Genomic DNA, 17,900 nt, shown 5'->3' on the forward strand with positions numbered 1-17,900 from the left:
TCATGAAGGGAAATACAGCCCTACTCAAATCACCCATAAGAATCTCCCAATGAACTTAATTTTTACAGGTTCCACCCCCTCTCTTTTAAATATATTTTTAAAACCATTTCATAGACATTACACTAATTCTTAACTCGCTATGAAGCAAGATAATACCACCTCCATTTTGGAAACAGGCAATTACTTCATTGTGCATTTTTTTTCCCTGATATCCAAGCATGTCCAACAGCATGGCAGCACAAAACTTCAACATTCTCACCTTGGTGTTTACCATGCCCATCTCTGGAACCTCCATCAACTTGTTTTACCTCACACTTGGTATCTATGCAATGCAGCAAGCATTCTCAGAGCACGGTTTACTAATTGTGCCATATGAAAAAAATGGAACTGTAACCGGAAGTAGAACTTGGAAGCTTTTGGTGTACATCCCTGAAAGAGGGCTGTACTTGCTTCTCAAAAGCATGCTTTCTGGCATACACTCTAGCCAATGCATAACTAACATTCAAGAGATTAATTCTAGAACAACAATACATAAATACATTTCCTTCTAGTGTAACTAACTCACCAGGGATAGCATCTGGAGAAAGCTTCCCCGTGGCCAGCATAATGTCCCGGAAGTTGAGAGATGCATAATAGACTTTGCAAAGTAAAATATTGGGATTAGCTGTGTGGAAGTGTCGAAGTGGGGAGACAATCCAACGAAGAGATGAGAGATCTCCACGAGTCAGCACATTTACATAGGCATATTCTGTCAGCTCCTGAGGTTGTGCTGCAGAAGAAGGAACAATAAGAACTTCCACACATTAACAAAGGTACATGCCTTCCAAAATGACTAAATTGCTTGTGTAATTTATACCTCCTCCTCAATTTGCTATCTAGAAAGCCCTTTCTTGCTTTGCAATATTACTGATGCCCGAAATAGCCTATCCCTCCTCCTGGCACCACAATGTGCTACTGTTCACTTTGAGCTGGAGTAGAAGAAAACAAAATTGTTCATTAAAAATAATAATAAAAGGTAACTATAGGAACAATAGCTACTTATTTTCTATTCAAAGTTCATTCAGATTCAAGGCCTTGCGAGTGATCCTCAGATCTCAAAGGATGTACCTTGCTGCAATGGGAGATGCCTGAAGGAGCCCCACTTCCCATCACGATACACATTCATCACCAGGTCCTTCTGAACAATCTTCTGCATCTCCAGGGAAGAAAGACTCGTAGGCGGGACAGCAGATGAAGGGTTCAAGTTGGAAATGAACACACACCTGAAGACGAGAGTTGTCATTTTGTTTGTTTTGCTATAAGCCTGAGAAGCAGCTAACACAAATATCTCATCTCCCAAATGTGATTCAAGGGCATGCTTACGTACCTGATTCGGTGGCCTTCTGCTTCAAGGCGAAGGCAGTTCACCATTCCCAAAATTCCCGAGTTCGCACAACTGGTGGCAGTCAACCACACAGGCTGCTCTGATGGATCAGCCAAGACCTCCTACAGGACAAACCCCAAACTGTTTTACTAGGAACCATGAAGAAAATAGCCCTCATGTCCTTGGCAGAGATTAGTAAGTTCTATTTTATTAAAAGTAACTGAACACACGCACACACACACACATATACTCTTCTTTTAACACTAGTAAATGTCTCATTTAGAAAGTATAATGATTTGGCAATTCAGATACCTAGGACACAAGAGTTCTCACCTTTAAGGATTCAACCCACTTATAGTTCATCTCATCTACTGGCAGAAAAACGGGTGTTTTGACAGGGGTTTGCCGACGACACAGGTAAATAACTGAGCCAAAGAATGACTTCTTCATGGCAACAAGATTCAATGAAGCTTTGCTGAATAAGTCCTCCCACTGTGCCTGTCAAATCAGGTAAAGCAACAAATTAACAGCAAAGTCAAAAGTCAGAGTTTCTTGCTTTTTCTTGAAAACTTGCTCTGTATTGTCTTAGTACAAATATATGTTGGATTAACATAACAGTGTTTTATCCACATCTAGACTACTCCTTCTCCCCTAAAGGATCTTCCAAAAATGGGAGTACAAGTATCTCAAAGTCCTGGTTAAGGAACCAGTCTTAGCACACTAGCAGGTGTGCAAAAACCAGAGCAGTGACCATGCCATCAAATCCCATAGGGCATTTGAATGTGTCTACCCTATTTCACATAAGTGCTGTCTGCATGGAGATGGGGAGAAGCAAGGGAAGAAGCACCCATATATCTAAGTTACACTGAAATGGCATTTCAGAAAAATAAAAGAATGAAAACGCATGTATGGCATATCCAGAAACATTTAAGGATCTACTGTCTGAATGAAATAAAGATGACTGCAGGCTCTCAGAAAAGCATCCATTTGCTTTTTGTATGCCAGGCACAGACCAGAAGAAGGTTTTTTACAGTGTGATCCCTTATATCAAGGACAAGAGACACTGTATCTAGAAAACTTTGAGAACTGTATTAAGTCCTGCCCACTCTTGCCTGGCTTGCATCATTTTCTTCAGAGAGAGTGCATTCAACTGAAATGTATCTTCTCCCAGGGATTTGCCAATACCAGGCTACTGATACTAATGACAGATCTATGTTTTTTGTTATCAATGCCAGTAGCATCTCAGTGTCTTTTCTTTATCCCCCTGTTTATCAGGAAAGATGCTGAGAACTTAATCTTTCTTCTCAAATCCCCTGGAAAAATGTCTGCAGGAAGTAAAGGGCTAGAATCCATGTAATTGCAAAATTCAAAATCCAACTACCCCACTCCAGAATTATAAACAAAACCCAAACTATTAGAAGTGCTACTCTCTTCTTGTTCTAAAAGAAGAGAGCTGAGAGGCTGCATCCCCTCGAATCAGGAAAAACAGTAAGTTCTGTAGAGGCGCAGTTTTCCATTACTGCTCGGTCTAACCGTTGCCAAGAGAAGATGATGTCCCAGTTTCCACCCTTACCCTTGCCACTCCCTCTCCTCCTCTTGTGCAAGCTTTGGCCTTAGTTCACCTGCATGATATACCAGTTTGAAGATACAGGTGCTCTTCTCTCCCTCCTGCAACTTTCTCAGGGCTTATTTTACTGTATCTCATTATGGGATCAGATAATGTAGGGACATGGAAAGGAAAAAAAGAGGAAAAGAAAAATACAAGAGAAAAAGCCTTCCTTCTGGGAGCACTTTAATGTTAGAAGAAATTAACTAGCTTGTAAAATCTCACTCCCAGCAGTAGTATCACAAGTAAGAGAGATATTCTGATACCAAAGCATTTCAGGATCCTACAGTGATAAAGCTGTATCCCACCCAACAATGCAGCATGTGATTTTAAGTATAAAGAATTTGTCCTGGCCAGTGTTTTCATACAGATTAGACAGATATACAAAAGACAATGAATTATTTTCAGTGCATTAAGAAAGGCTTTCCTGACTGAACCTACAGTTTACTCTCTCAACCTAATATGTAGTAATTTGCAAGTCCTCTCTTCTGAAGACGTGTTTATTAGACATTTCTGCAGAAAGCCTCAATGGAAAGGCATGCAAGCAACGCCTACTCAACATTCACCATCAGAGCATCTGCAAGCAGCAGACTCAGACTATCGTGAAAGTATCTGTCCTTCCAGGAGGCTTACCTGATTCAGGAAGCTGTTTTTCTGCTGCAGATCTGGGCTTGTAAGGAAACCAACAATTTCTCCAAGAGTTTCTCCCTTAAGAAGGGTGTGCAGCAAAACAAACCCTCCTTCTTTCACAGCAGCTGCCAAATTAGAGAGTATTTCAGTGGTATTCACTAAAACACTTGTTGAACAGTTGTACACCACTAGGTCAGCATTGTTCAGATTTCCAGAGGGAAGGCTAGATGGATCCCACTGGCTAGAGACAACACCAGCATCTTGTAGCTCTGTTTCAATAGCTGAAAGGTTTTCCAGGACACGGTCAGTGGCAATGTACTCCACCTGCAACAGGGGCTGAGTATTCAGAATACTTTTCACACGAGAGAACAGTTGTCCACTTCCTGCGTTAACCTGTGAGAAAGAGGGGAAGGAAAAGGAGAGACCAAATCAAAATATGAAATGATATCCAGAATTATAACTGGAAAAACAGCAGCATGTAATCAGGTTACTGGAAGGCCTAGAAACGCTAGGTATGGTCCCATCCCAGGCATCCAACCAACCTCTACTATCTTCATCCTATGACTGATCATGTTCTCCAATGCCACATCCAGGCAAGTCTTCAACTCTGCAGAATCTAGCAATCCACTGAGAAGAGGGTCATTTTGGAAGTGCATTTTCTCTCGAATCACAACCTGTTGCAGTTCAGAATGGAGGTTTCCATTCAGTTCCAGACGGCAGATTTCAGCAAGGATATGCTGAAGGCCCTTCTGTGTGGGTGAGGACTCTGTAGCAGCCACTGCAGTTTCTAGTCCAGGGATGATTAATTTGACCCCATGCACTGCCACCTTAGACTGTAAGTTCTGGATCAGACCTACGGAATAGAAGGGGAAATGAAAGGAAGAGTCAAGATTTTCCAAGAATTTTTCTTTTCCTCTTTGCCTCCATTTGCTACACCACCTGACCAGCATCACAAATTACAGCATCCTACATCAGTAGCCCAGCCACACAGATACACTGCAGCCTCTGTACATTCACATGATTATGTATTGTGCAGTAGCTGCATTCCCCAAACAAGTACGCTTTGTAGCAAAATAAACTAAACCACCAGAGTTACCTGTATTAAGACTGACTGAAAGAGGGCAACTAACAGAAAACTTGTGATTGATTTAGGGAGCTGTGGAGGAAAATTTTAAGTTTCTGCAGATACAAAAATACTAAAATGCTTTTTTGCTTTATAAACTCATGGCAAATAGTTCATCCTGACTGAGGATCAGGAACAGGATTACAAAAAACAAAATACTCTCACCACAACCTAGGAAAAAAACCCTCTGGGAACAGTATTTGGATGCTGCAGGGGAAAACTAAGGAAAAAAGAAGAAAAAAAAAGGAAAATCTTTACAATCTATTGCCAAATCTAAGGATAAGGATGAAGACACTTCACCAACATAGAATAAAAAAAATTACTGTCTCAAGATGAAGCAAAATTCACGACTAGAGTAAAAATTAAAAAAAACCCCACTAGATAACTTTTTTCTCTTTGATGAAAAGGCACTTAAGGTGATGAGTTTAGTGGATGCCTCTCCACCCAAAACCACTGTATTTAGCTACCAGTTTCACAACAGACTGAACTGCTCCTATTCTATTCTCATAGCAAACAATTGTTTTGATGTGTGCCTCACTAAATCATTTTCCCTGTTTGGATATGTGCCCACAATCAAATGGGAACAAGCATGTCACCTTGCCTATCTTGGCAGTTCACAGGGAAAAACAAAACAAGGTTAAAGACTCAAGTAAGCTCTCCTGTCAGTGTCTAAAGCAACTAGATTGGGTTTCTCCTTCAAGATGATTTGTTCCCCTCTGCTTGCAGAAGGGGTTATGCCATCTGACACTACATCTGACTGTTATAGAAGGGTTGATGTCCCTCTTCATGGCTTTTTACTCTTCCCCACATTCTAGAGATCTCAGGCAGAACTAGCTTTTAGCTTCTAGCAATCATACAGAGAATCCTTGCTGAAGTCTTCTACAGAGACCAACACTTAATATCTCAGATGTTCTGAAGTAGTACAAACAGCTTCTCTCAGACTTGTCTCAGTGCTACACTACCTTTGCAGCGCTCCAGATAGGCATGAAGATGGGCACTGGAAGACAAACAGCTACTCTCAGTGTAGGGCACAAAGCAGAATTTTTCCAGGGTGGGAGGTGTCCGTTCCTGTTGTCGTCGTGGTGCCACAGAAGCATGAAGACCGTTGATCTGAACGCCTCCTGCTTTAAGGCTATCAAGGCAGTGGTCCACAACAACTTCAAAAGCTGAAAGTCAGGAAAGAAATGTAGGTTACAAAACAGAAAAGTATTTTGTTCAAGGTGATCTGATGAACAGTGCTAGATGAGGCTGTTACACAGAGATGTTACAGAGTTGCAGAATAGCCTGGAGACTAAGAGGGCCCCCCCCAAGTCCATCCTACTACTTCAGAATTCACACATTCACCCTGTAATCAGAACGGCAGTCAAAACAACCAGCAAAAGTTCAAGCATGAGAGACATCACCTTCTATATTGTCCTGGTGTTGGCACACCTGCTCTTGATGCAGCACTGGATCAATACAGACTGAGCGAATCCTCGTGGGTAAGCGTAGACTGCGGCCAGTCTCAGCTAAGATCAGCACGTGTAGCAGAGTGTCAAGGAAGGTCACCCAGTTTCCATTCCACAGAACTTTCCCTGCACTTGCTGCAGAAGAGGAAGAGAAAGTCTCACTATTTCATCATGCATCAGATGCTAGAATGTCACTGCTTATTAAATGACAAGTTTGGTGTATGTACCCAGCTTCCCCTGTAAACTCCAATAGTCAGTTCTACATTGGAGATAACAGCTTTCTCAATGCTCTATTAGAACTCTTGGTTGTTCTCCCTTATCACACAAAGTATAATTACCTCACAAGACACAGTCAGGTGAACTGTTAATACAAATGGAATTAAAAGATCAAATAGTCATCATTACAATATCCAGGCTCACTGTGCTTCTTTTGAAAGGAAATTCACCTTCACTGTTGCATTCTAGAACACCCTGGAAAGTTGGTCCATAATTATATCCACGCAGATGCAGCTCTTGATAAACGTCTTCTTTCAAGAGTCCAGACTTTGAGCTCCTCTCTAGAGTCCGAAAGCCATCTGGCTGGTTAAGGAAATTCTTCTGAGCAGTGTTTTCCAGGAGGGAAATCTTCCCTGAAGGGCACAGTAACAAGAGTAACAATCATTATCATTGTTTATAAATAATGGATTTTACTAAGACCATGTATACACTTACACTTCCTTCACTTACCACTCACAGCCAGATTCCCATTTCCTGACACCTCAAAGCAGCGTGAAGCAGGCAGGAGTCTTACTTCCAGCTGTACTGATCCTGCAAGAAATATTGAGAAAGACAGGACATTAAGGTCATTTATTTCTACCATCCTGAAGCAGAACTTTTTCTTTCACTATCTCTAGACTCACTGCTCACAACACATTATAAAGATGACCATAATATGTACTACTTGACTGTATGAATCCATTCCTTTGCTCAGTCATGCTGTATTCTTCTTCATAGTCTCTCTCCTGCATTCCTCCTCATTTTTCCAATGCATTCCTTTCCTCCCACTCCCTCCATCTTCACCACACAGTTGTGCAGTTATACCAGCACTCTTCACTCACCCTTTTTGGGAAGGATAGTTGCCTGATGAATTGTGACATCTTCAAACATAACAGCCATTTGCTCCATGGCCGTGCCAAGAGACCGTGCCAGTGTTCGCCAAGCCAGCACTAGGTACCCAGTTGCTGGATACAAAACTCTGCCATCAATGCAGTGACCAATCAAGTAGTGGTCAGGAGAGTCGGGACTCACATCTGTCAAAGAATAAAGAGCAGAATAAAAATAATAAAAGCACTCTAATAGAGAGGTCTTTCCCTCTCAGTGTCTAGAAGAGGTTCTAGTTTCCCCAACTATCCTGCCTGACAACATGCAGCTCTTAAAATTAGTCTAAAGCAACAGAGATTCCTGGTCTGTTCATGTTCTCTCATCCCATTTCAGAAACAGATACAGGTTTTTTTCAATCCAAACCAAACATTTAAACTTCAGAGGATGGCTTCAAGGATGGTGTTTTGAGTATCCTTTTCTTAGTTTTACAAAAGGAAACACACAGGTAAAGCAGCAAAGTGACAAATAATAAACCCCAAACCAGCAACACACCAATATTGTAGACTGAAGCAGATGCAGAGCCTTTGGAACCTGCTGGAAAGTCTTCAGCTTTTGGAACATCCCAGTCCTGACTGTGGTCCCATTTGATGCATGGAGAAATAAGGGGTGTTCCCACAGGGACAGGGTATTCCACAGGTGGGAACAAGTTATTTCCAAGAACACTTATGCTAGAAAGACAAAAAGAATCAAGACAGTGGGGGAAAGGATGGGAAGAAAAAGTAGGGAAAAAAAATGGTTATAATACTTAAGAGGTCAGGCATACCATGTAACACTTAATTGGTCTCAGACTCCACGTCTGAGATGTACCATGAACACTTACTGCAGCCAAATTTGTAATTAGCAGTCTACAAGATGCAAAGTTTATTTCCAAAAGCTAGTTCCAGGTTCCTAGGCCTTTAAAACGGGACTTGTCTTTAGAAGGCACCTTCCCAGCCCAAGCAGTCTCTAACCCAAGGGAACACATCACAAGTGAGCATGCTATGTACGTAAAGCACAAATGTACAGCCCATTTTTTTTCAAGGTTTCTTGAAGGAGTATTTGAATTCATGTGAAGACATGCATACTAGAGAAGAGACCTGCATTCCCTTCCGTTCTCCCACTCACCCTCCTCCCCTAGTCTCCTTACCCAGTTAAATGAATCTTTCCAATCTGTGTTAGGAAGAACTCCAGATTATTTTTGTGTTCTTTCTTCATCAAAGGTAGAATGGTGCAAGTTGGTTTCAAAGTTCTCCTCAAGATAGCCTGGTCAAGTAGAATCCATAAGTCATCAGTGGAAGGTATTACTTACCACTTTGCCTCTGAATTTTTCTCTATAGGTCTCAAACCACTTACGTATCTGTGCCAAGAGTTCTGTGCTAGCTGCTGGAACATACACCACTTTAACAGGGAAGAGTACCCTTCCAGCAACCCAAGTTGTTGCACATCTGGTAAAGCAGAACCTACAGAATATTAACGTAATTCTGCCAAAACACAAATATCCATTTCCCAAGCAGACTGTGAAGTGAAATCAAAACCTGCACTTGAACTGCAAAGTCACCTTCTCACGCCTCCCACTTGCACACACTCCCTTCCCAGGAGCAGCACCTTCTAGTCTGAAGTATCTGAGTGCATTTTTCAAGCAAAAGCTATTAGACCGAAAAACTCAGCCTTGAACGCCTGAGCCGATTTTTATCTTCTCTTCAGTTTGATCCCATGATCTTTACATGAGAAAAGAAAGAAAAGCCAGAACACTCTCAAGCCCAGACAATGAAGTCTTAGTCACTTGTGTTAGAGTCCAAAATTGTTCAGTGATTTCAACATGAGGCATATAGTCTCTTTTTTCGAGAAAAATATCTGCCCAGTTTAAAAACTGTACTCTGATTCTCCCTTCAAGTCACTTTCAAAGCATAAGACTAACATGATGTAGTAAAAATACACTGGATTGAAACTCAGAAGCTCTGTATAACTATTAATCTTGATTCATGAGTAACTACTATTCTTCCTAAGACCTCTCTTGCATGCTACAGACCAAATAATAAAGACCAGTCCTTGAGACTTAAGGGACAGAGACAAGACCACACCACTGATCCTGTGGAGCAAGTATTTCCCAATGCACCTCATGTTCTGCATTCTCTACTATGAAGCTAATTCCACGAGGATCAATTTTCATAGGGTAGGGAGAAACGAGTAATGATCTGATCTCTTTAGGGAAAGAAGTTGAAGAAAGCAAGCTCCTGTGGTCTCAGACTACTTGGTCTAGGAGAAGAGGGGAAAACACCACTGCTGTCCACCACCTTTTAAGACAAAACCTCAACCCAAATGCAGTGTACAGTTCGTAACAGATTTTTTTCATAGAGAAGGCCTGTCAAGTCTTTTGACTGTCTCGCGCCTCTGTAATTTTTGCACACACTCTCCATTAGATCCAAGCAATAAAATGCCTTCCTTACTCATTATGCAGTCCAGAAAGCTGACTATAAGCTATCTGAAGTGCATAGGAAGAAATAACTGAAGTAGTGTGAATGTCTGGGTGAGAAAGTGGTAGTGTGTTACGAATTTCTTATTTTTATTTTTAACATTAACATACACCACCCCCTAAAAAACCACAAAGAAACAAACAAAAAACCAAACATTAAAACTAGGAAAAGCTCAGAAGTACTAAAGAAAGCAAATGTTCTCAGAACTACAGTAAAAAAGCTGAAGTCTGCAGTCTTCCCTAGTCCTCAGACCATCAACCTCCTTGCAGCAGCATGATACCATCAATATAGTGTCATACTGAAACAATCAAATACAATACCTGTAAAAGAGCATGAGGAGCAATCTCTACTACAATGGCATTCTCTGGAATATGCTTCAGACCTTCGTGGAACAGCACTGGACTCACTAGGTTGTTCACATGGTACTCTGCAGAGGAATTCCTAGCCAGATCACTTTGCCACTGAGATTCAGGTATAGATGTACTGATCCATCGTGCTGAGCGAGGTTTAGGGTGTGGAATGACCTACAGACAGTCAAGAAAGAAGGACAGGAGAAAGAGTTACAAGTAATAGAGAACAATACAATAGGCAAAAGCAAGCAGTTTCTCCTTTTCGCAGGTCATTTCTCCCAGCTTGATTGCCCAGGATATCCTTCTGCTTCAGGCCACATGATTTCAAACATTAGATCTCACAGAAGTCTATATGCTCTTCAAGAGATTTCCTCTTCCTTCTGAAGAAAGGAGTCCCCTTAAGCTCAACATCATCTATAGTCAGCCTAGGTGCCAGAGCATAAGTCATGCAAGCCACAGTTTGGCAATATTACCTTTTTCAGCGCATTGAGCAGTGCTGGTGCAATAGATGCCATGTAATAGGAGTGAAATGCGACGCCAGCACTGCGCACCTCCTTTGCGAACACACCATCTTTCTTCAGTGTAGCTACAAACTCATTCACAGAGTCCTAAGAAGAGGAACACCAGTGAACTAAGAGAAAAGCTCACAAAATACTTGGGATCTGTACGAGCCACTGTACTCCCTCCATACCCTTCATCAGCTGCCATTTAAAGGGAGCCATAACTGGGATGAGGTTATTGCCCTTCTCAGTCCTATAATTTATCCTCCTCTATGCCCATGGATGTAAGAGATATTTTATTACTAGCTTACTGAGGCACTAACATCACTTCCTCTCAGAGTATTTGAGTGTGTAAGTTTATAAATCCACTCCACCAACTTCAATCCAGCTCCCCTTTGCAAGCAGCTGAACGCTAATTAAGCTTCATGCTTTCTTCAAACCTGAACTTCACAGGTCCCACTCACAATCCTGGTATGTACTGTATCAGTTCCATGCTCACCAGAGGCCCCGAAACAGTGACAGTGTCCTCAGAGTTGTGACAGGCTGGTACCACATTTGGAGGACAGCGTTGTTTACATTCCTCCCATGTCAGACCTGCAAAAGGAAGACCACAGGACAACAAAAGTGTTTCTAGGTATGAGTCTCATAAGAGGAAGCAATCTTAACTGCATAGTCACTGTGCTCAATTCAGCACTTTGCAAAATTGGGAAGGACTTGCAAGAGACAGATGGGTGTCTCCCCCTTCCCCCAAAAACAATTCTGCAAAAGCTAAGAATATTTACCCTAGAGCTTTAACATGACATTTATCACAGTTATGCTTAACACAAGGACAGAAGGCCAAATCTTTGCACCATCCCATTAATGAATGGGGTGGGGGTAAGCCCCACACTTTAAAAGAAGCTACAGAATTGGTTGTTCTGTCTCATGTTGCCCTTAGTTTCCAGAAGTCAAGCTCATGTGTTCTCTCCCCTGTACTAGCCTGGACTGCTGAGAGACGCAAAATATCCATAGAAATCAGTAACTCTAGTGGCATGCTAGGTTAACACATGAAGCATTTGGTCATACATTACACACATACAAGTCACAGGAAGAACTTGAACTCAACATCAGATTATCAAAAAACATACTGTATGCAGCACTCCAAATTCCACGATCAAAGTGTCATTTATTTAATCTCAAGGGCAAAAAAGCTAAATTAGATAGATAGTCCTTTGTAGCCTTACTTAAATTAAGAAATCTGGCATTATAACAAGTGATCTAGTCCAATATACTGCATTATACCTGCAACAGCTTTTCTCCTAAGTGCTCCAGGTTTTAATTGACCACTACGCCCATTAAGAAGCAGAAGAACAACAGTGCTACAAATAATAATTTTACTTTAAACATGTAAGTCACTTTGAAGCCGCACCACAAAGCAAAACTGCTGGGTCCAAAATTTTACCCAACAATGGGCAAAACTATGACTTACACAAACACAAAGCAAAGCTTGTTCAGGAGAAAGCTTATTCCTAAGTGCTATTACGCTATAGTAAATTCCACTAGCCAGCTGCCCACTACATAATAGCAGCTTACTGTTTTCACATTTCATTACTCTTGCAGACAATCAGAAGTCTCCTTTATTAAAAAAATACTAAAATATATATATATATATACACACACACATCTGTGTGTGTATGATCTATATCTATCAAGAGCCAAAAAACTCAGTGCTTTACATTTTCACCTTGTTTCAAGGTGATTATTTATCAGGCATGTCATTGGTCACCTGACAACAAATCCCTCCATTTCCACTTAAATTTTGGATGGATTACCAAAATCCTGATGTATTCCAGGACACAGATCACTACCACGTATCAACTTAAATATTTAATAACCTGTTCTACATCAGAAGAAAACAAAGAAGCAACAGTGGCCAAGATTTTACAGACATAATAGTTTCAGAGACCAATTTTTATCCCAATGGCATGCAACAGAAATCAGATGCACTTTCCTGTATCACTCTTTTGGTAAGGGTGTACCTACCAACAGCAGCCATTCCTCCCGGTGGCAATTTGGCCTCTTTAACACATCGTCCCCGCCAATAAGCAGCAAGAATGGCTTCTTCATGACTTAAGGAGTTGTCTGCATAGCCACAAGCTAGTTCTCCCACTGAGTGGCCCAAAATCCCGTCGGGTTGCAGACCTGCAGCCTTCAGCATATCAATCTGAGCAATCTGCAAGCAGAAGTAAGATTACTGATTCCATGCCAGAGTAAGCAGGTGCCAGGCCTCAAAGGTACACAGCAGTAGCAAGTACGTAATGAACTTTTTGGTACAGATATTCTTGGCATCACTACTTTTTTTTTCTCCCAATAACTGCAGCTCCATCCTCCTTTCAAAGCAATCCCAAGAATCATCATACAACTCCAGTATTGTCTGGGCCTCTTCACAATGTAGCTCTCCACTAAAAAAGTATTTCCAACAACATGAGACTGCCAAGAATGTGTCTGTACAAAGTAAGAGGCAAGATCAGCTTTCCAGATCACTTTAAAAGCATGGCCTCTAGTTTATTAAGAAACCATGAATCTCACGTTGACACTCAGAATCAAGAAGACACTTCATTCAGCTTGACTTAGTTCATTTGCAGAACAAATTTTAGAAGACATTAAATGGAACCTTGCTCCTTAGCACAAACATTTGCATAAAACTTAAAGACATTCCTTAGTCTCTTAAAAGATGAAACTGTGCCACACACACACAAATACAAAAATCAGTTCAGACCAATATTAGTCCAAACATCTTGTAAGAAAAAAGCAGTAAGGCCAAGAATGTCTGTATCAAAAGGTTTGTTATGTACTTGTAAGTGGCAAAGCCCAAAACTGTCAAGGGCACAACACAGTCCCTCCTTTCAGAGAGGTATTTCTAACAGTTGCCACTTACTGATTACACAAAACAAGCTTCCATTAATCGGTATAAAGTGTTACCAGCCAAACAGACACATTAGCAGAAGGTGCTTATGTGGATTGAGTCCACGATCCCCCTCCACTAGTCCTTTGAGTCTTGCCTGAATAGCAGCTAGTCCAACAAATGCATGGACAGTGTCATCAAAAGTGTTCTCATCTGCTTGCAGCAGCAGGTCTGAGACCTTCAGGCCTGTGCCCTTCAAAGCCTCATCTGAGCGCAATATAGACTGGTGAAACAGATCCAACTTCATAAGGCTCAGGCCCATGCCTTTCCACTGTGTTCCCATGCCTGCAGGAAAGGCAAGGAGAAAGTGAGCTTTAGTAATATTCTGAGACAGGAGTAGAAATGACACACTTCCTCTGGCAGTTAAAGAATTCTGAGAGCAAAGCACTGTACGTTTCTAACGTTCTCTAAATTAGGCACCACTTTATTTTGCTGGCCTTCGCTACACTCAGAAGACAGTTAAATTGGAAGGTTTTAATAAAATACAGAACACTCCTAGACATGTCACAGAGTTGCAAAATATTTCCTCATGCTACACCGTAAAATAGCATTAGAGCACAGAACACAATTGCTCAAGCCCCAGATCTACAGAGGAATGGAAAAGCCTGGACCCAATGCTGCACACCTACCTGAGCATATGTACCAGAGAGGTCTACCAGATGCTTGAACTTGCTGAACCTCTTTTATGTCACTTTCAGTGCCAACCAGTGTGTAGCCCCTGTAGGGCATGGAGGACACAGGAACTGCAGAGATATCGCTGAGCAGGCTTACAAATGGGCTGCATCCTCCATGTTTTCTGCTCTCTTGAATTAGTGTTTCCACAGCTTCCTGAGTTCTGCCAGAAATTTGAACCAGTCTTGGCATGTTACAAGTCTCCAGAGGCTGGCATTTGTCCTTATTTGGCCTCAGAATGACATGAGCGTTAGCACCTCCAAAGCCAAAAGAGTTGATACTGACAAGGCCACCTTTCACTGGTGTTGGTTTACAAACTACCTCCAAAGTGCCATCTTGTAAGGCAGGAATATCTGGATTTGGGGTATTGAAATGAAGATTTGGAGCCCACAGTCCATGTTCCAGAGAGAGAATGACCTGAAAGAAAAAGAGTATCCTGTGCTCCACATGGTCTCATGACAAACATTCTTCTGTTGTTATTCTTTTACTACAAATGACCACGTAGCATATTCTGAAGCAGTTGTCTATGTTTGGATAAAGGGACATTTCAGAGAATAGCATTGTTGATGTTACTGAGGTAGCAACTGCATCACCTAGGCAAATTTTAAGACCATGCAGGAAGTCAGCAGAAGTTAAGCCTTAGGTTTAGCTTCCAGACTCTTTCTAACTGGCAAGCCATGCAGTCTTGCAGGAAAAGCAGCCTAGGTACTAAGACTATCACATCATCTTTTTCCCCTTTCAGATCCCATCCATTTATCACATTCCACTTCATCCCTCCCCAGTCACACACAGTCACAAATCCTCTTCCTTATCAAAACAAAATGCTTCTATTTCTTGCTTTGCTGCAAAAGAATCAAGCTGAAGCACTAGTAAAGAAGTCTGCTTGCTGCTTTACACCCATTTGTTGTCTTCTTGATTCAAAAAAGCAGAAACAGCAGACTGGTCAGAACTGGCAGCCAAAGGAAAGTACTGAAACAACATGAGGAACAAAGTATCTGTGCCAAAAAAAAACAAGAGCTCCCTTCTCTTAGTAGCTTCTCTCGACATACAGCTCATGACACCCAAACCCACATTCATCTGTGGAACAAGCCCAGCAAATTGCAGACTACAAGGTCCACTGCAAACGGAGTGTGCTCTGTGTGTTTGACAGTTCCTTCACCACTCCAGAATGGTGAGAGACATACTGGCTTGGGAACTGTTCTTCCAAGTTGACTATCAGACACTGCAGCTTACCTGGGAGAACAACCAGTATAAATACATGATTTCAACTCACAGCCAACACGTTTAAAGCTGTAGTCTAAGTATTTTCATGCATACTGTCCTACACCTCCAATACTACGCGCTTTAAATGTGCTGTTGCTTTACACTGATACATACTGTACTTTAAGTTTTTCATGGTTTCTACCTAGGTTTGAGAGCACAGTACAGTGAGCATACCACCAGTGCCACCAAAAAGTTTTCTCTTTGCTGCACAGCAAGTGATTAGACAGACCGAGTAATTCAAAGACGCAAGTGATTTTTTTCCCTTCCTTACCAGAATTTGCCTGAAGAGGCCTTGGCAAGCCTTAGTTTCATTCCTACCTACCCATATGATTAATGGATTCTCTTCAAGTCTGAAATCTGATATTTTCAAGATCCAATTTCCTGACACCTCACTTAGGAGTATTTTATGGAATTCCAGAAGAAAACATTTACACAAACTGCAGATTCCCTGAGACAGTTACTGTCTAAGAAACACTGGGTTTGGTGCAGAGGTGGGGGGCAACTGTACCTCAAAGTTATGATCCTGTCCTGATGGATCACAGAACCACACTAAACAAACTGTTTGTTACATACAACACAGTATGGATTGAGAAGCTTACTTTATGACTAAGTTATCATTCCTTCTATGAAGAATGTGTCAGTCAGAGATAAAAGCGCTAAAAAACCCTAAACTTTTCTCTACAGAGAGACAGACACTGCTATCGTCATGCAGATGAGGCTATTCACAGTAAGTTGTATTGGGTCACAAGTAACCACTTCTACAATTCTAGCAGTGGCAGTGTACGTGACTTTAGTTTGCATGGTCTGTGGCAATAGGCTTAACAAGCAAGTGTGAACATTAGCTGCAGTTTAGCAGCTGGAGCCAATAGATGACCATCTGCCTACAGCAGCAGTTAGCAAGCTGGTTGCTAAGACAGTTATTCATGCTGGTAGCCTCATCCCAAAGAACTCACCTGGCTTCTCGCCATCCTAAGAGAGAAGAGGAAGAGATGATACATCCCTGACAGAAAGCCAGAAGGATCAGCTGCTCTTTTGGCACTGAAAGCCTACGCTGCCTCTCATCTTTGGTCATTGTCAACTAAACATCCAATCCCTCTACGTGTATGTGCCTCAAACCCAAACGACTTGCAGCAGAGTTCTGTTGGAAGGTCCAGTGTAAGGATTGACAAAGTAATCAGTAAGGATAACAAAAGAATCCCAAAGCCCTTATTCTGACCAGAGCTATGCTCCTATAGAATTCGGTAGGAAGCGGGAACTGAAGTGTGTATGCACACAGCAGAGGGCCACCTGAGCATTCGGTAGTTTGCAGGATAGCCACCTGAGCTTTTAAAAATATTTGCATGTGAAGCAAGTCGTTAAGGAGAAACACCTGAGTTCTTATCACTATCAGTGAACATTTTACCCTGAATCAATGCAGATTTTCCCTAAACCAACCAAACAAAACCCCACACACTGGTGTTCCCCACCTTCCCTAATTTTTCTTCTCAAGCTCCCTGTTACCTTGGCTAATGCAGCAAGCCCTGAGGCAGGCTCTGGATGACCCATATTTGACTTGGTTGATCCAATCAACAGTGGCTCCCTTTCACACTCACAGAAGACATTTACAATGCCATTTACTTCCTGTGGATCTCCAACCTAGTATGAAGAGAATCAGAATGGCTATTAGCCAGCACTTCCAAAACACACCCCAAAAGAGAAATCTGAAAGATTATGGTGTTTGGGCAAAATCCAAAAGTAGTGAAGCAGAACATATTCTTCTAACTAGTAGAAGGCAAAAAGACTTCACTTCGGGAAAAAGAATAATTTAATGGAAAAGTGTGGCAAGTGATGCAAGGGAAGAAAACACTCAATCTCTTAGGGACCATGCTGACCTTGGTGCCTGTCCCATGGGCTTCAACATACTCCACTTCTTCAGGTTTGATACCACATTCCCTGTACAAAGATCTGACCAACTGCTGCTGCATCTCTCCAGATGGGAATGTCACACCTAGGATCAAAATTGCCGTCAATTTCAGTCTCCTATCAGGTGTTTCCTGTTCTGATTTTAGCATCCTTTCATTCACTTTGAGCTGCCAAGTTCCCTCCCTCCCCCTCCCCCCCCAAAAAAAACCCCAAACTAAAGGCCTTTTCACCATGTCCTTAGCACCAAACATTAAGCCTCTCAGGCTCTTTGCAAGAAGAGCAGAGGAACCAGAAATTAACCTAGGGTGGAAAGATACTGGTTAACAGAATACTAGAAGATGTCTAGGTTAAGCAAAACATGTGAAGCTTGGTGTCTCCACAGCTGGAGAGCAGGAGAAGCTGGACAACAGCAGGGTAAGAGCTTTACAGTTATAACACTGTACCTACATTTCTACCATCAGTGCAGAAGTTACTGTGGAGATGTCCTGAGGAATGCTAAACTAGCA

General features: G+C 41.8%; 1 protein-coding gene across 1 annotated transcript in view; it reads right to left on the reverse strand.

Moving 5' to 3' along the window:
• The window catches only part of FASN (fatty acid synthase), a 43,118-nt gene that overhangs the window by 14,577 nt on the left and 10,641 nt on the right, over window positions 1–17,900 (reverse strand). The window contains exons 7-27 of the mRNA XM_039562512.1: window positions 17,364–17,479; window positions 16,993–17,127; window positions 14,187–14,646; window positions 13,655–13,842; window positions 12,636–12,825; window positions 11,113–11,207; window positions 10,587–10,721; window positions 10,084–10,287; window positions 8,437–8,552; window positions 7,803–7,978; window positions 7,268–7,459; window positions 6,897–6,977; window positions 6,617–6,799; window positions 6,126–6,305; window positions 5,685–5,888; window positions 4,142–4,452; window positions 3,603–3,992; window positions 1,697–1,861; window positions 1,367–1,485; window positions 1,108–1,262; window positions 566–769 (exon numbers count right to left, since the gene is read on the reverse strand). Coding sequence (XP_039418446.1) covers window positions 566–769; window positions 1,108–1,262; window positions 1,367–1,485; window positions 1,697–1,861; window positions 3,603–3,992; window positions 4,142–4,452; window positions 5,685–5,888; window positions 6,126–6,305; window positions 6,617–6,799; window positions 6,897–6,977; window positions 7,268–7,459; window positions 7,803–7,978; window positions 8,437–8,552; window positions 10,084–10,287; window positions 10,587–10,721; window positions 11,113–11,207; window positions 12,636–12,825; window positions 13,655–13,842; window positions 14,187–14,646; window positions 16,993–17,127; window positions 17,364–17,479 — 3,999 coding nt within the window. The remainder of the gene's footprint in view (window positions 1–565; window positions 770–1,107; window positions 1,263–1,366; window positions 1,486–1,696; window positions 1,862–3,602; window positions 3,993–4,141; window positions 4,453–5,684; window positions 5,889–6,125; window positions 6,306–6,616; window positions 6,800–6,896; window positions 6,978–7,267; window positions 7,460–7,802; window positions 7,979–8,436; window positions 8,553–10,083; window positions 10,288–10,586; window positions 10,722–11,112; window positions 11,208–12,635; window positions 12,826–13,654; window positions 13,843–14,186; window positions 14,647–16,992; window positions 17,128–17,363; window positions 17,480–17,900) is intronic.

This window comes from Corvus cornix, chromosome 18 (assembly GCF_000738735.6).
Source record: "Corvus cornix cornix isolate S_Up_H32 chromosome 18, ASM73873v5, whole genome shotgun sequence".
Classification (NCBI taxonomy): Eukaryota; Metazoa; Chordata; class Aves; order Passeriformes; family Corvidae; genus Corvus; species Corvus cornix.